General features: G+C 39.3%; 3 protein-coding genes across 3 annotated transcripts in view; 2 read left to right on the plus strand and 1 right to left on the minus strand.

Annotated features, from left to right (window-relative positions):
- The window catches only part of LOC145454110 (uncharacterized), a 35,837-nt gene extending 32,619 nt beyond the window's left edge, over nt 1-3,218 (plus strand). Inside the window, exons 23-26 of the mRNA XM_080332134.1 lie at nt 645-756; nt 1,785-1,941; nt 2,729-2,850; nt 2,928-3,218. Coding sequence (XP_080188260.1) covers nt 645-756; nt 1,785-1,941; nt 2,729-2,850; nt 2,928-3,089 — 553 coding nt within the window. The 3' untranslated portion in view covers nt 3,090-3,218. The remainder of the gene's footprint in view (nt 1-644; nt 757-1,784; nt 1,942-2,728; nt 2,851-2,927) is intronic.
- A 9,325-nt stretch (nt 3,219-12,543) lies between these two features.
- LOC145454404 (heme A synthase COX15-like) lies at nt 12,544-21,760 on the plus strand. Its single transcript, XM_080332396.1, has 8 exons — nt 12,544-12,758; nt 13,701-13,817; nt 15,279-15,436; nt 15,668-15,854; nt 16,166-16,418; nt 17,661-17,815; nt 20,256-20,372; nt 21,567-21,760. Exons 1-8 carry the CDS (start codon nt 12,648-12,650, stop codon nt 21,696-21,698), a joined length of 1,230 nt encoding a protein of 409 aa, XP_080188522.1. The 5' UTR covers nt 12,544-12,647; the 3' UTR covers nt 21,699-21,760.
- Nucleotides 21,712-25,827, minus strand: LOC145454406 (ADP-ribosylation factor-like protein 3). Its single transcript, XM_080332398.1, has 5 exons — nt 25,594-25,827; nt 25,351-25,494; nt 24,917-25,084; nt 23,873-24,058; nt 21,712-22,570 (listed from the first exon to the last, which is right to left on the minus strand). The coding sequence occupies exons 1-5, from the start codon at nt 25,594-25,596 to the stop codon at nt 22,505-22,507; spliced, it is 567 nt and encodes a 188-aa protein (XP_080188524.1). The 5' UTR covers nt 25,597-25,827; the 3' UTR covers nt 21,712-22,504.
- Between the last annotated feature and the right edge of the window lie 528 nt (nt 25,828-26,355).

Consider the following 26,355-nt stretch of genomic DNA (forward strand, 5'->3'; position numbering starts at 1 on the left):
TTTCTGCAAGGCGAAGTTGGCGAATTCCTATAAAATACCACTAACTTGGTTGTGCTTGATCGGTGGCCTTTGAAAGGAATGTGAATTTGCTGTTTGCTTTATTATAATGCCAAGACTTGCTTAGTTGAAATTTGTTTAAAAATCTCCGTAGACCACAAACTCTCTATTGCGACGCCTTGCCAAAAATAGGTTCCACACTCCTCAAGATGTTCAAAATTTGACGTTTTATTTCTCTAATCAATGAAAAAGCACCCAACTTCTTGCATTTTGGAATTGGGACATAAAATTATAATAATTTATCTGGCGCACCGGCAGGAAAATTGTCAGGGACCGGTGTTTGAGAACCACTGTACTACAGTATGGGATCCTACGACTAAATCTACTTGTTTACTACATGTTTATTATTGAGTACTTTTTCCAACCATTGGCACTTTAATGAGTGTTGAAATGTCTTCTAAATGGCCACTTCTACCAGTAATCTAGCAAAAAATTACGACTTTACTACTACTACTTTTACCAACGATGACTAATCTTTGGCGGCTTCTGTGCATCTCAAACCGTTATGTTTTATTCGGGCGGAAAAGAAGTGTGCGTATCACGAACCGTCACTATTGCTAGATCCTAATGAATTTCTCGTTTCACAGAAAAATGGCTGAAACTGACAAGCGCTTCGTGGCTAGCTCCCTCATTCTCGGATCGAAATCGGAAAGACCGTGGAAGAGCAATTACCCGCTCCTCGTCAGCATGGATACCTTCGTAGGTTGATTTTGCTGAATGCCAATTACAATCGTTAACGGGTTATTCAAAGATAACTTGATTTGTCTTCAGATTTTATTGGCTATTCGATGAAATTGTTAGGTTGGCACCCAGAATTTGGATATATTCCAACCGGTAGAAGCGAAGTGATTAGAGTACAAAATTTTGGATTTGATAAAGATAGCATTTACGGTTGGAAATTCTTTACCTTTTAATCATTACCCACCGTAAATACTATTATTTGAAATCCAAATTTTGCAATACCAATAACTTCGCTTCAACCGGTTACAATTAATTCGAATTTTCGATGCGTATAGTTCTTTTGGACTACTTAACAATTTCATGGGGGTTGCCAATAGTTTGAATTCCGGTATACTGGTTGAAACACTAGGCCTATAGAATACTCGCTATTCTTTACCGCGAGATCGCAACTTTTACTAGAACTTGAGCAGAAATTTACGACCTTACTTCTACTTGAGTACAAACGATGACTCTCGTAGGTTTGCCTACTTGTATGACTTGAGTGGTTCCGATTTTAATCTACTTCCACTTTTACTTAACAAAATAGTAGGCAAAACTAGGCGTAGAATACTTACTATTTTATCTACTCAGAAATGCCTACTTCTATAATTGTACTTGAGTACATAAGATGACTACTTCAACCTCGTCTGATTGAGGCATGGGGGTGTACCGTTCTTGATTTGCGTATCGATAAAATTCGGTGTCGGACTACACAGAAAAATGAACAATGCGTGTGTTCGTGCTAGGCGCGAAAAGAAATTCCGGTATTGAACAAATCTATTTCAAAATATTCATACACAAAGTCAACATAAAAGTACTTCAGTGTTTTTGTTCTTTCTATGGACCCACGTAAGGTCAGCTCAAACGTATCATAGTACATGTTAATAAATTACAAACCAATTTTGCGGACCGCACATTTAGCACATTCCTGCATTAGAGCTAATATATTTGAATGTCATAAAATGCGCCACAGCGCAAGTCTAATCATGACATCTCTTTTTATGCAGTTCACAAACAACCCGAACGAGGTGGCGACCACCAACTTCAACATCAGAGCGTGCTACACCCACAACAGAGTGTGCACGGCAAACTGCCCCCAGGTTTCCGCCACGACCGCGGCGAAGATTCCGTCTCCGCAGCTTATGATGTACCCGAGGAATATCCGTGAGATTTTCATCATGTATTATATAGGCTATCGCTAAATAGTCTGCAGGTGTTTCTTGTCCAAGAGTAATATGTGGGGAGGCTGATCGCGCAATTTATTGGGAATATATTGCTATAGCTATACGAATCGGGTTCCTAGAGAAATCAGTCTCGAATCTCCACCATTACGCAGAGGTGCTCAATATCGAAGCACTTTTACCTTTTCAGAGTACTCAAGCAGGATATACTACTTTTACTGCTCGAGTGGTTGAATTTTAGAGCATTGCCACTTCTACTTTGTCAATTTTCAGGCAAAACTACTAACTTTTTACAATTTGGATATTGAAAAATATAATGTAGTTTTGTGGTGAATATGCATCGCTTTCACGAGTAAAACTGTCATAAAAATTTCTCGACATATAGACTGAATGTATTTTCGAAGGTTCTTCCTATTTGTATTGTAGTTAATCAATTTGCGTTTGTCACGAAGATGCGTCTTGCATATTTCAGAAGTATGCTGCCGCTGGACCAAATCCACTTTTAAAGTACTCATTTGAGTACCTTAGACTTTTCATATTCAACTTCAACTTCAAGCAATTTTAGCATGCTCTGAACATTTCTACTTCAACTGGTAATTTAGTAGAAAACCTTCGCCTCACTTATACTTCAACTTGACTAGCAACGCTGAATACTTTGACTACCTCTGATCGCCAGTAGTTCGATAAAAATCACCAGAAGGTTTTTATATTTCCGCTTTTATGAGAAGCCCCTTTAACCACCTGTATCTAACATATTGAAACTTCATCAGGTGAGGACCTTATGAAGTTCGAATGGGACACAGATATTCGCATGCCTGCCTGGACAGTCAATGTCAAATCCGCCAGGCAGTGGCTTCACTTCTGGGGAAAAGAAATGAAAAATGTTGTACAGGTATAGGAAATTGAGTAGCTGAAATTTACTGTTTATGTCATGCTCAGAACTACAAGCTACCAATTGTACATCAACAGGTTCGCAACAGGCGCGCTTTCTTCGCATGTAACACTGCCGGAGGTCACCTTGTCACTTGCAAAGGATCGTGCATCGTGCCAACCGGCTACCACTACTTCGTCCATAAGAACAAGGGTCTGTGCAGGAAGGGCTTGAGGATGAGCGTTCTCTCCACTCTGTGATCCACCATAGCCTTATTTTTTCATTTACTCAAGATGTCGCTTCGAACAGTGGGTGTAGTGTTATCATTCATATTAAAGTAATTGGCGTATATGTTTATGATTTCAATATATATGGAGATGTTGCAAGCATTGTTTTCGAGTTATTTCGAGTCGTATGGTGAGCTTCACCAGTTAACACTCGCAGGACATACTGATTGTGACGCCCAGCGCTTGGGCTTGATTAGAAATACGCGGGTTTTGCGAAAGATTCTCCTACCACTGCATGAGCCTGGTTAAGCCTACAATAGATGCTAGTCATTCTAATCTGAACTAAACCAGATAGTGTAAGTGAAACTTCTTGAGAGAGACGTCATCGCTTCAACCAAGCATTGCGGTCTACTTAAAACTTACGTGTGCTGACAAGACAGGAATAGTATTGCTACAGTAGGCCTATTGACGTAAGTAGCCTGCCTGCTGGCCTTACTGTGAGCCACAGACTAGAAAGCAGGCCTACAGAAAAAATATATTGAAGAGACTCTTGGAGGTACATAACCTCAATATTCAATTGTATATTGAAAAATATATTCAAATATAACTTTTGCTGGAAATAACATCAGGGTGGTAACCAATCACAAGGTTCCGAGTCGCAAGTCAATCTCACTTTTATAGTTTTGACTCGAGTCAAGTCGAGTCATTTACAATTCACCACCGAGTCAAGTCCTAGTCCAAGTCAGTAGGGCTGAGTTCGAGTCATAGTGTTGCGACTCGAGTCCAAGTCATTGGGGTCACTGTTCAATTTTGAGTTTAATCCACTTCAACCCACTTTTCCAACGATGCTCGAGTGATATTGAATGGCTCGCATTTATAATATCGTAATTTTCCTCAGTTCTAACAGTTTCTAGCCCTATTTTCCAGTATCAGGAGTGATATAGACGAAACATCAATAATGTGGTGCCTTTACTATATTCTTCGAAGTGAAGTACAATGAAATGTCTGTCAATTGGCCGCCCTAGTCTCGGGTCACGCACAATGACTCGAGTACAAGTCGAGTCAATACACAAATTGACTTGAATCGAGTCGAGTCGTTTTACGCATTTGAAAAAATGACTCGAGTCAAGTCGAGTCACCAAAAATCGTGACTCGAGTCATTACAACCCAGGATAACATATTCAGCCACAGCGGGCTATACGGCAGTATAAGATAAGTATAAGAATTTGTTTTCATGACAAGCCGTGCATGAAGCAGACTTGGACAACTAAAAATTTTCAGATTTTCCGAATTAGATTAGAATTAGAGCTACACAAGTGTTTCCAAATTAGATTAGAATTAGAGCTACACACGTGTTTCCAAATTAGATTACAATTATAACTATAACCAAACAGCTTTTCGAAAATTAGATTAGAATTAGAATTGGAGCAACACAGTTTTTTCTAAATTAGATTAGAATTAAAATTACTGAATTCACAAAAACTGGAAAATTGAATCAAATTGTGAATGGGAAATAAATGCATCAAAATCTGTTCATATCAAGTCACAGTGGATTCCCATAACCATGAGAATGGTTAACGTTTGTACACCAAGCTTTGCTCGTTTTATACTATACCAGGGGTCCCGCAATCGCGGCCGGCGATCTGATTTGTGATTTTGGAAGAACGCGAAATAAAGCATTTTGAAATGCTAAAAATTGTTTCTGTTTCAAATTATTATTGTTGTTCTTTCAAAACAAGCTGTTCGCTTGTACGCAACAACACTATTACACACTAGCTGAAACGGCTTCGGCGATTGCAACAGGATTCCATCGAAGGAGAGTCAGCTGATATCAATAAGCATATTGGCTTGACGTGCAATGGCCCAGACCGAGACGCTTAGAAAATCGCATATTGGACGTCCCCAGAAGATCAATCTTCAGGATGAGATAGTCTTTCAGCTAGTTACATGTCTGGCTAGCCCCAATATCATCGATTCATTAGCAGAGGTGGTCAATAACGAGGTACTTCTACTTTTTCGGAGTACTCAAGTAGTTTTCCTCTACTTCTGGTACTTACTCAAGTAGATCTGATTTTCGCTACTTCGACTTCTACTTCGTAAGATTTTGTGATCTACTTACTAAGTTTTCGCTATTTTCAGTTTGTCAAGTAGAAGTAGTTTAATCTGCAATCAGGAAGATAGCCTGAGGAATTTCGGGGCTGTTTTCACGGAGTATTAACATTTAATATTCATAAAAGTTAAGTAAAGCCCAGAATTTTCGTCGCGCTTCGGGCGCAGGGGATACGGGGTAGCCAGTGTGATTTCACGAAAGTATCGGTGAGTATAATTTAGGTAGCGGGTTGGCGTGGTTCCGTTCACACCACAGTGTCGCTCTTCGCCAATATGAAATATTTCATCGCAGTATATATGGCTCATCACAACGTTTGAAACTGATGTTTTGCAATCTAGCATATACTTATCATATCGTAATCTAGCATGTCCATGGCGTGTCCTAATCTGGAAAAGTGGACTCTCATTTTTCTTTTAGTTTTAGAGCTGTTTTAGCATACCCCCTTAGAAACTTTCTGGGCTAAAAACATGAAATACATGTTCCGCTATTAGAAGTAGTATTTATAATTCACTTTCGATTCCCAGTATCATATACTTTGAGTTCTAACTAGTATCAGTTCAGTCTGGATAACATACATGTTGAAGTATAAAAGCAAGTGTAGTAATGTCTTTAATTTCCGAAAATAAAGCTACACAATATGGAATTTTTACGGTCCATCATATTTTTTATTACCGTTTACTAATCGCGCAAAGTGTTCACACCGTACCCTATACAACTTCTCCGTATTGCTCTTTGACTAAACTACGGGGTGATATGGGGGAGGGCACTATACCATGCTGTTTTCTAAAACGTGCTGTTCGAGAATACAGAGGATTAGTATAGCATTTCCATATCAATACTATTATTTTCATCCCATGAGAGAGAGAGAGAGAGTCTTTATTTTCATCCAACCAAAATACATAACAAACGGCAGTGATGGCGGTACAGAAAATGTGCGTGCACAGTATTCGGTATTAGATAGGAATGATCGATAAGATCGTGAAGGTCATCTAGTCTGATCACACCAGCATCAAACAGGTAGCCTACACTTGACTCTGAACAGTCTGGCTGTAAAAAATGTTTGGTTAAGAAAGGAAAATAGAAGAAAAATTCAACGATGGTAGCAAATGATCAATGAAGCAATGTCTGGGTGAGGTAGGGCAACAGCGTTAGTCTAACGACAGGAGGTGATCAAGTAGGGCCTTTTTGAATCTATCATAAGGCAATTCACGGATATGTGGTGGTAATGCATTCCAAATGATAGGTCCCGAGTAGTCGATAGATCTCTTAGTTAGGTTGCTATTGGGTGGGGGTAAGTAGATATTTCCCTTTGACGAGAATCTCGTGTAATGGGAATGGACATTTTTAGCAGGTATGAAAAAGTCATCAAACACAGGAGGCAGACTATTGGAAAAATATTTGTGAACAACTTTTGATACTTCGAAGCGATATAGTTCATCAACTCGCAAAATTCGATGCTTACGGTAGTAAGGCGATAAATTGGTACGTAAAGGTACGGATGAGATCAGCTGTATCGCACGGTTTTGTAGGGTTCGAATTCTGCACAAAAATGTTGTGCATGCATTTCCCCATACTACGATTCCATATTGCAGATGTGAGTGGAAAAGAGAGAAGTAGATGGTTCGTAGTACTGATCTGGAAACCAAAGATTGGAGACGGGTCATTATTCCCACATGATGCGGACGAATGCTTATGCTGTCGAAAATTGGATACCTCCTGGCAAGCATCAATATGAATCGAGCTCGGCACCTTCCGCGTAGTTCAATGTGCACCTTTTGACAATCTATGTGAACGAATTAGGACCGTTTTCACAACTAGGCCTACTTACTTAATTGAGTAGATTTAAAGTCGGTCAATTCTACTTCTACTTCAAGTAGTTTTAGATGGCTTATGGAAGAAGTACTTCTACTCGTACTTGAGTAGATTTTTTTTCGTCGCTACTTCTACTTCTTCTCTAGTAGCTTTCTTGACTACTTCGACCACCTCTGTTCATTAGTCGCTGGAAAGGGTTGTGGGTATCGTGCGCAGCTCATAGTTGAAAATAAAATGACGTTTATGATCATGTTGTATTTGTACTACTTTAATAAATTATTACTTCTTTTGTGGTAACAATGAGCATCGCCCATGTTAGTCAACGCGACGTTGTACTACCATAAAGTTTTAAAAACTAGAATGTTGTTCGCAGACTACAAGCTACTATATGCTATCAAGCTATTATTCGTCACAATTAACCCGTTTCCATGTGCAGGTTTCGTTGGCAGAGTGACCATGTATGGGCATCGCTTTCATGACTCAGCAAAATTACTCTACCAAGTGTAATAATAACATATGACTGTACGGTGTAAGGCGATGGCGGCTTGGCACTGAATTCCCTGCGCGAAAGGGATATTCTTATTAACTTGCTGCAAAATGCCTCGGAAAAAGAGGTATTTTCAGGAAGACAATGAATTAGATTAGAATTAGAATTAGAGCATAAGAACATTTCACAAATTAGATTAGAATTAATATTAGGGCATCGAAACATTTTACAAATTAGATTAAAAATTATATTACTGGCATTTCGCCCTGATTTAGTGAAATTAGACAACTAGAATTATCTAGTTCTCCAAGTCTGGCATGAAGTAAGCCTATATACGTACGTGTCACCGATTAAAATATTAGTGCATCAGAGTCCAAACCAACAAAGTTTTATTTATTATTATGTGCGATTTCGTTAAAATGCGGGTCGGATAGATGGGGACGTACGGTGCATTCACAGTCGACGCACATACCCGAATCTCTCACACGAGCCGCAGTCTGAATCATCGTGTGAACAATTCATAATTATATAGCCTACTTTACTTATTGCTGAATCAAATTTACACGATTCTGATTCTGACTGTATAACTTTTTGGTTTGGGGCCAGGTTGTGTGTCCAACAAATCACTGCGGTGTCCTATTCATAAAAGATGTGCGGAAACTAGAAATTGCCAAATTTGTGTCAGGGCTTTGGAGCCGGAGCCGGAGCCCGGAGCCGGAGCCCCAGAGCCGTGCATTTTTACCGGAGCTGGAGCCGGAGCCGGAGCTCTACATAAAATTCAGCCGGAGCCGGAGCCGGAGCTGGAGCCAGTTATTTGAGGGGTAGCTCCGGCTCCGACGAATTTCATAAGATGCTATTATATATATGCAACAACCATATCTGCTGAGTTCACATAATTCAACAGCAGGCCTTCGCGAAATTAAGAATCTTTTCCTCTTTGGCTCTACCTTTTCCGACTAACCATGTTCCTGGGGATTTAACAGCAGAGCAGTCGTATGTTCAATGTTCAATGTTTAATTTTCATACATTAGTGCCGAACCTCGGTATGCGAAATATGCCTGTGAATATTGTGCATGGGTATTCGGCATACCCGCAATTTCATCATCAGCACATAACCTTGTTGGCCAATTGTATACGGTGCGAAAATAATGATCACTATGTATTACGCGAAATGGGAGAGAGGATAAAAACGTCATTTTGTTGCACATGTCGATATGACAAGCACGAGCCGAGAAATTCCATCACATCGTTGTTATGAATCGGATGAGGAATACTCGTTCATTCGTGATAGTTCTTTAATCGAGCTGCGAAATTGGACAGTGTTTTTGTGTATGCAATTATGCATGCTAATTGGAATTCATTACTGCGCATCATCGTCATTCACTCTAGTAAGGATTTTCGAGCGTAAATAGGGGATGGCAGAAGAGTATCCCAAAACCCCATGTTATTTTATGTTGGAGGCAAATTACTGATTTGATACGCGATTTCCAATTTGTAATCATCTGTTTCGTAAACTTGTAAATATGCAATGTGCATACTGCATAGTTTAATTCGTTATGGGCATGGCGCAATGTGCATGGCACAGTGTTTAATTCGATTATTCGATTCGTTTCAACGGGAAAATATTATATTCCGATAGACTTGATCGACACCGGATGGACTGGTAACGAGTGCACCAATATCGAACGTCAAACCATTGGCCATTTGGTACAAATCGAATTTCTATTGATCACGTCGTTATATCCGCCCATATTGCTCTTACTACAGTTACAGTTGAATAATAATCGCACATTTAAAGATTGAATTGAGCTGTATGGCTTAATGATAACGAGTAGGTGCCAGTGTTAAAACGCTGCATCAGAATTTTAATGCTGTACACAGCAATGCCACGGAGTAAAGTGTGTTCTAGTGCAACTATGATGTTATCGACAATTGACAAGTATTCATTATGTCGTCACAAGCCGGCACCTATATGTCTTCGTTGCTGCATCCGATGTTACTGACGGCTAACAGACTCTAGATTACTATAGATAACTAACCTACGGGTAAATTAGTAAACTATATAGACCAGAGGTGGCCAACCTTCTCGGCTAAAGTGCCACATGAAATTGACGAACGAATGCGTTGCCCACTAGCCGCGCCAGGCGCGTAAAATTTTTTAAGTTAATATTACTATTACTTGGATATATTGCGGGTCAACTGTATACCGTCCGCTGGGCTCAGTTTGCAAGGACAGGACTATTCGGCATCTGGACATATCGATATCGAAGATTTCCGGTAATATACGACAATCATTTTGTGCCTACATTTCATCGTCGACGATCTTTCTGCGAGCGCAAACGCGAATATACTTTATCTCGTAATTGCTAGTATAGTTAGACTCAATCGGCTAAATCAGGCGTTTTTTCATTTTCAAGTGGGGGTAGGCTACAGAGAAAGAAATCGTGTGACAATTGAACACGCGAGGCGTGAAGAAAAATTTTACTACTTTTTTAGTTTATTGTAATGTACGACAGTTTACTAAAAATGTAACTGCTGGACCCAGTATCTGCCAATGCGTCGGAACTGAGAATTTAGTCATCAATATCTCAAGTGTCGCTGTATTTAGTACAGTGAAATTTGGCATTGGGACGCAACAATGCTGTCTGGCGAAACGAGAGAGTTGTTGCGTCATCAGCCTCGAATTTTTCATTGTTATGGAGATTGGCATTGAGACGCAACAATGCTGTCTGGCGAAACGAGAGAGTTGTTGCGTCATAATGCCAATCTCCATAACAATGAAAAATTCGAGGCTGATTGTGGGAGTTCCAGGGACACGAGCGGAATAAAATTTATACTTTCGTAATCAGTGGAGCGAGTCACCTTTCGATTGATACCCGTTTTACCAAATTTAATGCTCGGCAAACCGGTCAAAAATGACCGTCAAATTGCCCGTAGCCAAATGTAAATTTTGACGTGATACTGAGGCGTGAGATTTGCCTGTGTCGACACCATATAGGACACTATGGTCTAAGGTTCAACACACGCGCGTCATCGTCGTCCAAGTATCATATGGTCGACGCGAAAGATCATCGTTCTATCAAGTATGCCGGACCTGAGGCATGGAACAGTATCTCGCCGGCTATCCGACAGTCGTCGAGCATGTTCAGTTCTCCACATTCACGTTGAAATATAAGCAATTTCTTCTGAATGACTAGTCAGCCCTCAACATTTACCGGACCACGACCTGACATATTGATCTCGCCTTCCGTCTCATGCCACCTGATTTTGCCGCTTAACATTTTATATTGTATTCTTTTACTTTCATTCAGTGTGCAGTGCATGCCTCCTATTTACATTGCCTAGGCCCAGATGGGTGTCTGATCTCAAAGACTAATAAGCTCCAAGTCGTTTCGGCCCCTAATTCCTATCTTTCATTGTATCGCAGTCTTGTGACTTTTGAAATGATGAAATTTTATGAATAAATTTGAACTTGAAATAGTATTTAATATTTTCGAGCCTTGTGCTGATTCCAGATTTAAATCCATTTCAACATCCTTTACCAGAATAAATACCTTCATGTCCAAATCCAGTGATAGCTGAAATTGTCCGAAAGTGGCATGAAATATAATATTACTCGAAATTCCCTGTTCAGATGCAAATCCAAATCTAGCTTCAAAAAAATCGTAAATGCGCATTTGAATCATAAAATTTGTATTTCAAACCCAAATCCATGCTCATTTGCTCATGCTCATCCATGCATTGCTTATAATTATGCTTATTATATACAGTGTTGCCAATTTAGCGATTTTCGCGCTAGATCTAGCGATTTTTCATCCGGTTTAGCGCCAAAAAATATGGATCTAGCGCCTAGCGATAAATCTAGCGATTTTTGAAAAAGTATTTAGCGATTATTTAGCGCTTTTTTACCGAAAATAACCATTAAAGATCAGTTCTGGCTGACGACTGCATTAGCTATACCGGTCACCAGAGTTCGGAATCCGGTGATATATAATTACAGATTACTACCTACTAATAGATAGTAGTAGATACGCAACTCCTGGCGGTTACGCATGGGCAAACAGTGTCTCTTCTTGCTGAGTAATCTAAAAGTAGCATAGTTGGCAGTGCTACATCTGGCGACCTGAACGCTGAAATTTAATATAATTGGCCAATGGCCATGATCGAAAGATGGTGTCGCAGTGAATTCGAAAATACAAAATAAAATCTCGTACGGACAATGGAACCATGCACCCCGAAACAGCCCGCAAAGTCTGAAAACCGGCATTATTGCTCCAACAATGGCACCGCTGCAACACAATGAACATAACAATGACCAATTTCGTCCAGCGATTGTTCTTATCAATGCCGATTTCCAGGCTTTGAGGTCGCTCCAATGTCTGGTCATTCGTTTAAGACCAGATTAATTACATTTCATACACCGGGTTGGTCCTCGGATTATTTTCTTAAGGTCTCTACTTATAGTGGCAAACAAACCCGTTTCAATGTCGTGTTGTGTCGGGTCAAGTCGCATGTCGTGTACACGTGTGTCAAGTCGCATGTCGTGTTCAAGTAGGCCAACTCCAACACAGTTTAGAGAAGAAGTCAAGCGCATAACCACGGTACATCGCATTACGTATTCACGGACGCATCGAGTAGGGCACGCTGATATAGTGAGCGGTTATGCCTGCAAAGTGCAAACCTGGTCAGTGTTCACTGTTCACGTATAGCGATCGTTGCGCAAAGCGATCTGCTTTATCGAAATGCACTGCCGTTTTGTCCCGGTTAGATATGACTATTACGTATTATGAACTATAAATATGATAAGTGACTTTGGCCCCAGACGAGTAAAATATGACTGAGAAGAATATATCGATATAATGGTTCAATTTAACACCTTTAGCACCTTTTGCAGATTTAGCGCTATTTTTTAGCGCTTTTTTCTCAATATTTAGCGCTATCTAGCGATTTTTGACACCAGTTTTAGCGATTTTCTTCCATCCGGAGTTGGCAACACTGATTATATAAGTTTGAGTTGTTGATATCGGGCTGTTGCGCGCTCGTACTGTATTGCTATTTACTATGCATAGCATATGCAAGTCTTCTTACCAATAACCATTTATTTATGCATTCCTACGTATTTATTTATTAGGTACCGTACCATATTATTAGTCGATAGACAAGTTTGTCAGACTTCCATGCCATGTCTCATTGTTGGAAGTGTATGAGGTCACTCTTTCAAAAGTCCGATTTACCGTATTTTGCCACAGAAAGATCACCATTGCAAACGCTGCTGCATCGCGCAAAGCCGAAAGTAGGTATACATGCCGCGTGTCTGAGTGCATTATACACTGTGCAATGTTCAGTTCAGTTTGCTGTTAAGGTTAATAATGTTTCCTTTCAAAACTGCAGCAAGATAGATTGGCAATACGATATCCGAGAGTATATTTTCAAAGTGATGTCTTTTATGCTTATAGCTTCTTAGGCTTAAAGCCTTCAATACCATATGGCACCTTATCTTTAGCGTTTCGATTGTTCTGAAGTTTTAAGTCATGACACGTGAATTCAAGGTACCATCATAGAAATATCACATCGAGTGATGGAGATGTAATGTGATGGATTCCTGTTATTTTGAACTTGAGTTGGATTCTTTTTGTAGAAATACTTGACAGCATAATTTATATTTAACTGACTAACATACTATCTGCCCTACACCCACACAAGTATATGCACGCCTGAACAAATACGTCAAGTCTTTTATGGTTTTGACTCAAATCAAGTCAAGTCATTTTCAGCTCTCCACCTAGTCAAGTCCGTGTCCAAGCCAGGGAGCAAAGGGCCGAGTCCGAGTCATAGTGTTGATACTCGAGTCCAATTCATAGTTGTCGCTGTTTGTTATTCAATTTCGAGTCAGGCTCAATTCTTTTTTAAAACAAATTTTCAACAACTCTTGGGTGATATGGAAGTCCTTGTATTCATAATACACTCATTTTTCTCACTCTAAACACATTTCTTCAAACAGATAAAAGACAGTTTCTGGGTCTACCGGTATTTTTCTAGTAGGCCTTACGGTTATGATGCAAGTTCTTGATTTTAAGTCATATAGAATGTCAGGAGTCATAGGCCTATGTGCAATGACCGAGTAGGCCTACAAGTTTAGTCAATACACGAAAAATTGCAACTTGATTCATTACGACCCATGGTAGACTTGTATTGTTTTTTATGTAAATTCCATTTTCTTAACTTGATGAAACAGAACTCTTTGAAGAGCTTTATCATAAAGCGGCATGCCACAACGATCGCCGGGAACACAACTGCAAAGAACCCGGGACAAAAAATTGTAGGATGGTGGCTTGCGGGCTGCTCTGGAATGGTAATAATATAATGATCATTTAGTGAACTAGTACCGTGGCCTAGTGAATGTCAATACAATCTTTTCAGGCAATTAGGCCAAGCCAAACTATTTTCAAAATGATCGAATCACTGCACTCAGAATTGTACAAACTGCCAATCTAATTAGATACATGATAATTGACAAGACTGATGGATACAAAAATGCCTGCATACGAAGCAGACTTGTACTGACTACCAATCTAAATAGTTGACGGTGAACTAACTACCGTTTTCTTGAATGCCGGTAATTGTAGTTCTAGTCGCTACTTTTGAAAAGTGAGTAGTTGTAGTTGTAGTTGAAACTTGTCAAAGGTGAGTACCGTAATTTTCCGAATAAAGTGCGCCCCCATGTATAATACGCACCCTTAAAATGACATGTATATTCTGGGAAAAAGCCTGTACCCATGTATAGTACGCACCCTGCATTCGCAGTGCATGAATAGCTGTGTTTTAGTACGCGATGTTGTTCTGTTTTGCGATGTCACTGTCGAACAATCATGACATAATGATCGCTAATCATAATACAATTAACGGCATTGTCTCTAAACGATAGTAGATAGTAGCCAAAGCCTGTGAGGTCAGCGACGCGATAATTCAGGCTAGTGACACACGACATCTTGCGCACGAGGCCTATTACAATTACAGATGCGATTGCTCAGGCCAACGGTTATGTCGGGCGCGCCAGTCCTGTTGAAGACCCAACTGATTACGCAAGCGATTATATCTTGCGCACATGGCCTCTTGTGTATGCGATTGTTAAGACCTGTCGTTAACGCGATGAATCGAAAAGGATTGCCGCGCACGGTTGTACCAATCAGCGACCTGATTTCGCTCGCGTACAAACTGCAACTCAGCAAGATATCGTGTGCTTTGCAGACGACTCTCGTTAATTAGAAACACGCTTTTCGTTAATTGGCTACACGTTTCTCTATTTGGCGCCGCGTTACACTCTATAATACGAATTACGGGGCGCAATGGCTAGAGCTGATGCGCGATTTAAACAAGCATGAAGAAAGGTGTGATTTCAAGTTTTTGATCGAGGGATTTTTTTTCAAATCTTGCTGTACCCATGTATAATACGCACCCCCCTATTTTAGGGCAAAAAATTGGTAAAATTTTGCACATTATACATGGAAAATTACGGTAGTTGTAGTTCTAGTTAAGACTTTTGAAAAGTGAGTAGTTGTAGTTGAAGTTGAGACTTGAAAAGTGAGTAGTTGCAGTTCCAGTTAAGACCTTTGAAAAGTGAGTAGTTGTAGTTCTAATTCTAGTTGAGACTTTCAAAAAGTGAGTAGTTCTAGTTGTAGTTGCCGGTTTAAAAAGTGAAAAAGCGAGCAACTCTAGTTCTAGTTGCAACTTCTCGAATGTGAATAGGTCTAGTTCTAGTTGCGACTTTTGAAACCACGATAGTTTGCACAAATCTGACCTCACTCTATTGTAGGTTGTTGGTGCTGTAGTGCTGGGAGGGGTAACGAGACTAACAGAATCGGGACTGTCAATGGTCGATTGGCATTTGATAAAAGGTATGAGGCCGCCTTCGACGCAAGAAGAATGGGAAAATGAATTTTCAAAATACAAACAGTTTCCAGAATTTCGAATGTAAGAATTTTGTGATGCATTATACGAATTTTGATGCCCGTGGTGTCATATTTTGTGAGGCAATTTTTCATATATAAAATGTTCTTTCCAATTCACTACTGGTTGCTGACCATCAGGCTACCCCCGACAAGTGTCAGCCGACAATATCTGGGTTTATTTCAATACTAATATACTATTCAATTGTGTATTGACTATTCTGTGCCTTCGAAAAGCTCTTCTCATTTATTTCAGATTGAATCATGAAATGACTCTGAAGGAGTTCAAATTCATCTGGTACATGGAATACAGCCATCGCATGTGGGGCCGTCTCATCGGGCTGGCGTACTTGATTCCTATGGGGTACTTTTGGAAGAAAGGCTGGCTTAATAAAGGGTTAAAAATCAAGTGCAGTGTGTTTGGAACTTTGCTTGTTGCACAGGTATAGTAACGGACTGTTGTTTTGTTATTGCTTGTCTGGAAATAAGTGTTAGATCTCAAGCCATATAGTTGAAAATGGTATCAATGCCAGCACACAACTAAATATTAAATTCATATTGAAATGAACCGGAATATTTTTGGCTGACATTCGTCAGAGGTAAACTTCAGCGAGAAGTTGAGAATTGGAAAGAACATTGTATATCAAAAATTGCATCACTTGAACATTGAGTAAAAATTTTCACCGTTACTACTACTGGAGTACCAAAAATGACTACTTCCACCACCTCTGTGTAGTAGTTTCTGATTTTACAGGGTCTTATCGGGTGGTTCATGGTAAAAAGTGGTTTAGAAGAAAGATTCGGGGACGGCGACGTTCCGCGCGTCAGCCAATATCGACTAGCTACGCATCTGGGATCGGCATTCTTGCTTTATTCTGGGTTGCTGTGGACGTCGTTATCTCAATTATTACCTTTGCGGACGTTGGAAATGAGACCTACCAGCCACGTGCTGTTGCGGTACTATGCATACGGTGTGATGGGTCTTGTTTTTGTCACTGCTCTGTCGGGTAAGGATTTTCAATGAATGGCTAACATGTCGAATCAACTTGCTAACTCAATTGAGCCTAGATTGATGAAACCAATATAGCCTAATAACACACTGTTGTGTGATCTAGGCAACAACCAAAACGTACGTTATGTTTAGTTAACAATACGTGTTTGTGGTTGAAATCAGGAAGACCATTCTCGTTAGCTATTAAATACCATATCGCTGCTAAATAATACAGCGATTTTTATGACCTAAAACATCAAAATTTTGATATTTTTGACCTGAAGTAGCCTACTCAAATTTGACCAAATTAGGTGTTTTCCCACATAATGTTAGAATTGTACCACCTATCTTCATTTTTGGTTGGAACTGTATGTCCTTACGAAGTAGTTTGGCCTGAAAAAATGTTTTCGACTCAAAAGCTGACAAATTTTTTCAGGAAAAACTTTATTTTAACGAAATCTGTCCCCATGAAGAATTCCAGTAGTTACATCACGTATTATGGTAGAAATAATTAAAATTTGTTTTAGTACAACGAACGATACTTTCCTACATTCTCGGTCAGTCCTTACTAAATAGCTTGCGATGAATGGAGAGAGAATGTTGAACAGCAGCAGTTGTTGGCTGGTGACACACCGTGTTGCTTCATTCTGACAATGGTGTCTGCATCACAATTTTTCATCATGCGCTTCTTGATATAAGAATCATGCGATGCCTACGGCAGTCTTGCTTCAGTTATGATATTGCGATACGTTGAGCATAACACCATGTCAACCTATTTGTTTCATTTGAATGTTTATGCTTCACAATGAGCAGACAATGGGCCGTCTACAACGGTAGGCATATAAAGTAGGCTACAAGTTGTAAAATGTCAAATGATAAGTTCACTGACAGTGCAAAATCTACGATACCAACGAAATGCAGGTTGCAAAAAATTTTTGACTTTGTAAAACACTACAATTTTGAAAAAATCGCCCTACTAACTAAATATAACGTACGTTTTGGTCGTTGCCTAGCTTCCAAACACACACAAGTATTGTTGGTAACTACATATAACTCAAGTTTTGGTTGTTGCTACTGTACACTTAGCCAATATGGTTAATCAAAGGTTGTTACGCTGTCAGTTCTTCTTTGAAATGATTCTATTACAGTCAATATGTTTAATCTGAGCAACATTTTGTTAATAAGTCTCCTACTTGTGGTTTCTCAGTACCGTTGGTACATCTATCCTCAAAACGTAAGGGAATTTTCTTCTTTCTAGGTGCCTTTGTGGCCGGACTCGACGCGGGTCTCGTGTATAATTCCTATCCGAAAATGGCCGACCGGTGGATACCTACGGACCTGACAGCGATCACTCCGAAGTGGTTGAATATCTTTGAAAATCCGACGACGGTTCAGTTTGACCACAGGATACTGGTCAGTGATTGGTTGTAAATAGGGATGGACACAATGAGTTGAGTATTAAATCTGACGAGTTGAGTAATGAGGGATGGTTTTTACGAGTACTGAAATGATGCGCTCCTTGTTACTAAGTAAATTTGTCCACAAGAATTATAGTTTTGACACTGTGGGAGGCTGTAAACTACGATTGCTTGTGTCGCAGCTAAGCGCGCTAGTGCAGTGGTTCGCAACCTTTTTCATCTCGTGCCTCTCTTGTCCGAAATTTAAGCCCAAGCCCTGCCCTGGTCTCATGATTTTTTTTTTCAAGTTTGCGTATGCATCTGGCCAATAATATTGGTACTTTCATATATAGCAGGGTTGACCAGACTGGAGTCACCATTTTTTGATGACTCGACGTGACTCAAAATATGGAAACGACTCGACTCGAGACAATCTGTGTATTGATTGGACTTGGACTCGAGTCATTGCGCATGACTCGAACCAAGCCATATGACTCGAGACTATAAGACGGCCAAGACCGACATTTCATTGTAATTGCGAAGAACAGTAAAGTGACCACCCTATTGGAATTTCGTCTATTGATCCTGGTACTTGAAAATGCGACAAGAAACTGCTTAAAGTGAGAAAAATTAGTATATTATAAATTAAAAACATTCAACATCACCAAACAGAGTTGTAAAAAGTGGGTTTAACTAGACTTCAACGGGAAACTGAGCCGTCAACACAATGACTTGGACTCGGACTCGAGTCATAATACCATGACTCGGACACGACCCTCTGCTCGGTGACTTGGACTCGGACTTGATTCAATGGTGAATTGAAAATGACTCGACTTGACTCGAGTCAAAACTATGAAAGTGAGATTGACTTGTGACTCGGAGCCTCGTGACTTGGTTATAGCCCTGAGACATAACATACAAGTGACCAGATTTCCTGCTGGAGCTTTAGGACACCCATTACGTTTCGGCAACATTGCACCAAGCTTAACATGCCTTTTTTGATCGGGTAGCTGTTCACTAAAAATAAAGCAAGGCTAGCGATTTCTCTGACTTGAATAGATGACGTTAAAATATTTTGTCACTGTCTGAAAATGTTGACTTGAAAATATAAGATAAATACTTTCACCAGAGGCCTTGTTGTGATAGTTTCGCCACGAAATTTGCTCGCTTAGGATATATTTGATTGAGAGGCCGTCGCTGGCCTACAAAATTGTCTTGCGAACTGCAGCACATCTGAACTAGTTTAAGTAAAACAAGGGGGAATTTTTATGTGAAAAAGAGATTTCAAATAGCATTTGAACATACTTTCTGCAAAAAAAAGCCATAAGAAGCATACGTTCGGATATAACTGGTTGACTACATGACGGTTCGGACATGAACAATTTGGGAAATCTGTTACAATTCTGAAGTGGAATTCCTCCCTAAAAATTGCAAAATTCACTCCAAGGGGGGAATTCCTTCCCGGTTGGGAACCACTGCGCTAGTGGAAATGACATGTATCTGTCAAGTCGTGATTAACCCACAGCATCGTCACAAAGAGCAATGAAACATGTATTGTCGAAATATACTAAATATTCTTTAATGCGATGTAGGACTGGCGTTATAGTCTTTGGTTCTATACCAATACCGAGAAAACCATTACCGAGAATGGTCAATGTCAAGAATATAGCTCACTGGGACTGTCGAGAAATTTATACCTGAGTATCGATACCGAATGTGGCAACGCCGTGATGCACTCACGACCTGTGTATATGCATAACATGCCTGCATTGCATATATTGCATTCTCGGTGGTGTCCATTCTCGGTAATGGTTTTCTCGGTATTGACCGTACACCATAGTCTTTGTGGTCACGTAAAAGCAGGGTTGTCACCTAGTCAGAAGGTGCCGAGTCACAAGTCAATCTCACTTTTCTAGTTTTGATTCGGGTCGAGACATTTTCAATTCACCACCGAGTCAGGTCCAAGTCAGCTAGTAGAGACTCGAGTCTGAGTCGTCATGTTCACTGTTCAGTTCAAACCGGCTCAACTCACTTTTTCAACTCTGCTCAATTGATATAGAATGGCGTACATTCGTCATTATCCTCAATCTTATCAGTTGGCCCTATTTTCCAAGTATCAGGACTGATAGACGAAACACCAGTCATGTGGTAACTTTACTATTCTTCGAAGTCACAATGGAATGTCTGTCTTGGCCGTCCTAGTCTCGAGTCATATGACTTGGTTCGAGTCATGCGCAATGACTCGGGTACAAGTCGAGTCATTTTACGCACTTGGAAAATGACTCGAGTCATTACAACCCTGCATAAAAGGTAGGCTACATATCTATCCACATCATTCACACAGGCGTGATGTTACGCTGAATGATACTCGACTCAAAGCCTTAATACTCTGTTCCTGCCCAGCCCTTGTTATAAATAGTTATGTGTGGGTGACTGTCAATATTATTTACTTACAGGGTCACTTAACATTGGCGGCCGTTACAAGCTTGTGGTATATGGTTCGCAAATCCAAGGGTACGCATTCGAGAATGGTACTGGCTTCTAATTTCATGTGTGGTATGGTATTTGTGCAGGTGGGTGTCTGGATCTTTTAACCCTGGTACATCAAGGGAATTAGATATAGTGGTAGACGTATTAGTTGTACTGTTCCTCTGATTGGTAAAGATACAGGCTATAGCCATGAAGTCGCAGAAAGCAGTCACCTCTGATTCAACTGATGAAACTATGTGACCTGTCGACTAAATCTACCATTTGGAAATACGCAAGTACTTTTCAGATCTGGCTAGACCCATTATAATTTAGCAAGGGCTGTAATGCAGCCCTCGGCATGTTATTCTTTTTTCAATTCTGAGTGAATAAAAACAAAAAAATTTCAAATCAATCTATCCAGCACTAATAGCTTCACCGTCTAGACTTGAAATTTCGTATTTCTTTTTGGAAAGTTTTGACTATAGTAGCCTATTTAGGGTGAGTAGCTCTATAATGAATAATCAAAAAATTGTGAGGTTGCTAACTCGGCATTTTATATACCGGCTAGTTTGTGGGGCGTTGGAGTTTAATTTGGAAATCCGAGTTTGTATCAACTCCTACACCTTAATTTTTTTGGTAAAACGGAATGCCACATCATTTTTTTCTTGAATAATTTCTTTTATCATCCATAGCTTATTTTACATATATTTTAGAGCGAAACAGCTGAAATAATTGAATTCCTTTGCCCCAGACTTGGTTGATTAGACATGTTTTTCAATGCTTGAGAATTTGCAGAGCCAGCAACGTGAGGATCCGAATATTGTGGTGGATGCTGAGGAAGTTCACTAGTGTTGTTCAAAACTAACATCTTTCTTCAAATTTTACCGGCTATTCGATGAAATTGGTGGTTGACTAAATAAAAACACCGCACGCAAATTTGGCTCAATTCTAACGTGTGGAAGCAAAGCCAGTAGGGTTGAAAAATTATAAATTAATTGCAAAAAATATATATTTTGAATTTTGCTGTTAACCCCTTTGAATTTTTAAGTGGTCTAAAAAACGATGCATCACAAATTTGGCTCAAATGCGGCCAGCATATTTTAAATAATAGCATTCACGGTGGGTAGTTCTATGATAACCATTTTCACAAATTGGAATTAAGCCAAGTTTGGTGTGCAGTGCTTATCAAGCCAAGCCAATAATTATTTTGAATGCCCAGCAAAATTTGAAAAAAAGCTTACAATATCGTAACAGTTTAGCTTATAGCAAGACTGTGACCGCTTTTCGTTGTATTTTAGGTGTTGCTCGGAGTAACGACTCTTCTCACCTACGTACCGACACCAACTGCGGCTATGCACCAATCCGGCTCGCTAACACTGTTGTCTTTTACAATATGGCTGGCTCACGAACTGCGCCGCATTCCTAAATAATTCACAGAATATATTTTCCATGAGATAGTTTTATAATAAAGCGACCGTACATATACAATATACATACTATTGTGGTAATCCTTGTGCGTGATACTAAAGGATGAACAGAGAACACTTTTCCAAGTGAGCCTAATCATAAACCATGCTGTGCAAGCGTCATGACCTAAAGTCAGATAAAATGATACTTATTTTTGTGCTACACGGTACGGTTAATGAATTCTGAGACTCTTGGAGGTACAGAACTTCAATATACAATGAAATAGTATATTGACATTGAAAGAAACCCGAATATTTTCGGCTGACACTGTTCAGGGGTAATCGTCAGCAACTAGCAGAGAATGGATATCAACAGTTACGTAGTTTGTGCCCACAGTAGGAGTTGGTGTATAATCTAAAACAGCGAGGTTAAGCGAATTTTTATGCTGTTGACGTCATATTTGGTGATGATTGTTGATATGCGAATTCCATTTCTCTACTAGTTGCTAACGAGGGTTAGCCAAAGATATTCAAGCTTATATCAACAACATTGTTGTACTTTTCAATTGCGCACCTAAAAACAGCTTTGCACAGTATCTTAGCACCATAAGAGGTGTTGACGAAATACGTATATCACTGCAACAAATTACTCACATATGAAAATTGGTCTAACAACATTCCTTCATTAACAACAATTAACGAACGGTTCACTACAATAGATATCGAGACGGTAAATAATACAGAAAAATTGGTCATTGCGCAGTGTGGGGAATGTCGGCTCTGAGTCTGGATTGTAGTTGGTCCACAATTTGGTTTCCTAATGTGAAGGCTTATTTCTTTTTCGGTTTTCCGCTTTTTGATTTGTTGACAGTCTTCATAGCCCACTCCATACCATCCTGAAATGGAGATCATGAAGATCCTGTTCTCTATAAGTTCTTTCAATTACCATAAAACTAGCTAAAAGACTCAATTGTGGAGTCACTAGTCTCTAAATTTGACTCAAATTACCAAGGCTACGAGTCACAGCAAATTTTTAGACTTCTTAATGGGTATGAATCAAAGTTAGCGTTAGATCACTACCTTCTAGTCGTGAGTCAATGCAAATTTTGAGTCGAGTCAATTCTTTACAAAATGTCAAGTTGGGCAAAAGTTAAAATTGACAAAGTACCAAATATCTAAGTCATTTTCAATTCACTAAATATTTCAGTTCAGCTATTTTACACAAACGATATTTATTAATTAACATTATCCTTGGCAGGAGTGATAATAAATTGCCAGTCAAGACAATATGACAGTAATTATACGGTACGTTCAGTCAGTAATGCTGATGTTTTTGCTTCTAATTATTTCACACAAATGATATTTATTTATTCAAAATATCTTAGGCTGCACTGATGTTAAATTGCCAGTCAAGAAAAATATCACAGCAGTCAAGGGTGTGTTTTATCGGCATGAATATAACTGGACACTGGAATTTACTAGAAACGGACTGGCACTAATGATATGGTCACTTTTAAGTGAGGCTGAGATGCGGTTATAGTATGCTTTGCGACATAGAATATTCAGTGACTTGAAAATTTGACTCCGTGTCACAAGTTAGTTCAGATTTCTCATACATAAAGCTTCTATAGGGAGATGAATGCGTGTCTAGGATACAAGTTAGAGTTGTTAATTTGTTGAACTTGAGTGTTAACAAGAAGAATTGCCCAAAACATTGTGCAACTTGATCATAAAAAATGAAGTATACAATGAAGATTGTGGTCAGCAGCTATCATCACTAGAAAATGTGATAAATAGAACTCTTTTGTAATGTTCATGCCATGACGATGTAAAAGCACGTCTCGACTTCACACATACATGAAATGATGTCTGTCATGTTCCCAGATTAATGTAACACAAAACTACACAAATCAATGCTATTGATCACTGTTCACTCAATGTGTTAATTCTACAGTAAGCCAGAGTGTGTCATTGGATTTCGCGTTCATCGATGAATTTGCAACTAAAACGTTCCACCTGCAGGTGATACACTACTTTCCAGACCATTTAATAATTCATTAGTTTACCTAAAGAATTAAGGAGTTACAAAAAAGGAGAAAACATGTCCAGTGAGCTGAAACTAATAAATATTTGACAACAAGCTGCCTAATTGCGGACAGAAGAGTGCTGAATTTGCAATTGAAAGGAATTGGAAATACCTGAATGCCTTCACCCGATACTGCTGAGCAACCCTGAATTTGCCAACTCCGATCTCGAAGTTGCGCTAGTCCAAGTTTTTCCGCCACTGTGTCCGCGCTCGCGGAATGGAGCAAGTCTTGTTTGTTAGCGTACACTAAAACTGGCACCCCCAGCAGTTTCTCCTCGGCAAACAAATCTTCTAGTTCCTGAAAATTGTACAGTATGAAGTATTGTCAGTGGGGTATTATTCTACGATGCATCAAGTTAGCATTACCATTTTAAGACTTGCCGAGCATTCAGACAAACTATTGGATTTTCAAAATGGATCTTGTTATATTCTATTCGGCTACTTTTGGTCCAGTATGCATACCCCTTTTTCACATAGGCCCAGGTGCGTGTCTGATTACTAAGACTATCCTACACAATGTCGTTTCGACACCTTTCCGTCGTTTCATTGTATCGCAATCTTGTGGTGTATTGATTGGACGAAAATTTTAATAATAAACTGAACTGAAATGCGCAACTAGAACTAGAATTAATGACCCTAAAAAACCATCAACGAACCAAATTCAATTCCTCAGCTAATCATCAAGTTTTATTTTATCGAAATCGGATTTCTACATGAATCAATACAAGTTAAAAACGAGAGGGGTTTTGACCCTCCAAACCCACCTGGCTACACCACTGTTAGTGTCCCTTTTCAGAAGTTGCAACTAGAACTAACAACCTTTTAATATCCTTAACTATATCCTTAACTATCCAACTAAAACACAACTAATTAGATTCAAGTCAGAAGCAACTTTTTTGTGTTATCGGAATCGGCTCATCGCGTGTTTTTTATTGCTCGGTGACTTTTTTTTTTTCTAAAAAAGAGCGAACAGAACTAATCGCTTCTCAAAATCTGCAATTATAGAACTATAAACTACTCAAAAATCCAGTAATTACTTCACTGTCAACTAACTGCATTGGTAGTCAATACAAATCTGCTAGCAACAGCTACTGTTCATACCGGATACAAACAACTGTATACACTGTATAGCAACATACCATAAAAATATACTCACAACATTTGTTTCCTCAAATCTAGCTTTATCGGCGCTGTCAATGACGTAGATAAGTACATCTGTGTTTTCATAGTAATTACGCCAGTATGGACGAATCTTTCTCTGCCCTCCGATATCCCAGACATTGAGCTTGAAGCCATTAGTTTGTACACTCTTTACGTTAAATCCCTGAATAAAATAATACAGGTCAAAATTGAAATGATATCTAAAACAAGAATTAATCGCAATGAATTCATACTTCAAGAGAGTCAGGAAGAATAAGAACATCATTGTATAAAAATATCCGGGTAGATTCACATTGAAATATATATACAGTCCGAGTCAGACTGACGAGTGACACTCGTCAAGAGAAATCGTCAGTAACTAGTAGAGAATTGTAAATATATTGAATATATACTTGAAGATTAGCGTTGGGTGACAATTTCCCACTGTACCTGGGTTGGTGTAATACTTTTCACGTCTTCTGAAGCCAACTTTTTCAAAATAGTGGTCTTGCCTGCATTGTCCAATCCTAGTAACAGTATTCTCATTTCCTTGACGCTGTCTGATTTCAGCTTACGGAGATAACTAAGGAGACCCTGAAAGAATACGACACTTAATATACAATACTCGTGAATTATATTTAAAAAGCATAAATTACAAGGCAATGAAGCTGGATTGCTACATGGATAACTCACCATTCTGACTGTTTTCCTTCGTGAGGATTGTTGAAATCTCTTGTCTAGTAATCCAAAAGTATATTGTTTTGATGTACGCTGTACTGTGCAGTGTGAAACGCGTCCGACCGGCAGAAAATGTAACAATTAAAAACAAGATTCTGAAGAATGTAGCCGAAGCGAAACGCAGTACTACAGCAGTTCACAACCAGCGTCCATCTGTTGTCAAAGGCAGCAAGCGGCCAGCAAATAAACAGAGGAAGATGGAAATGGCTGTTGCCAGATCTCAGCATCGATTCATTGAGAAAACGATGAAATACAATGCTTTTATATAGTTTCGCCTGCTTCATTCAAATCATTTCGTTGAAATATATTCGAAGCTGAACGTTTTCATTAGAATACGCCGATTTAAAACACAAAATCTGCCCTCGATTCTGAATAACTGGTAAAAATATGCCAAAATATTGCCCCAGATATATTTGTTATTCTGGGTTCGCTCTGCGTCAAGTCACGTGACAATTTGGCGACAAGTGGGGAAACCATTTCCACTGCCAAAATAATAAGTTTATTAATATGGAGTCTTGGCATTACTGCTTGTGTGGATTCTAATGTTCCAATGTGATTCAAATGTTTCAATTTCACGCCAATTCAATAAACTATAGAATTGTTAAGCGCCACCACATCTGTTCACTAACAAAAACAGACTAGCACGGTTGACGGGTAAGAAAAAAGAGTGCTGATATCTAGTTTCGATGCTTTTGTTAGTTCGTGAGTTGACCAGCG

Source organism: Botryllus schlosseri, chromosome 13 (genome assembly GCF_051294905.1).
Source record: "Botryllus schlosseri isolate E-star chromosome 13, Bs_hap1, whole genome shotgun sequence".
Lineage (NCBI taxonomy): Eukaryota > Metazoa > Chordata > Ascidiacea > Stolidobranchia > Styelidae > Botryllus > Botryllus schlosseri.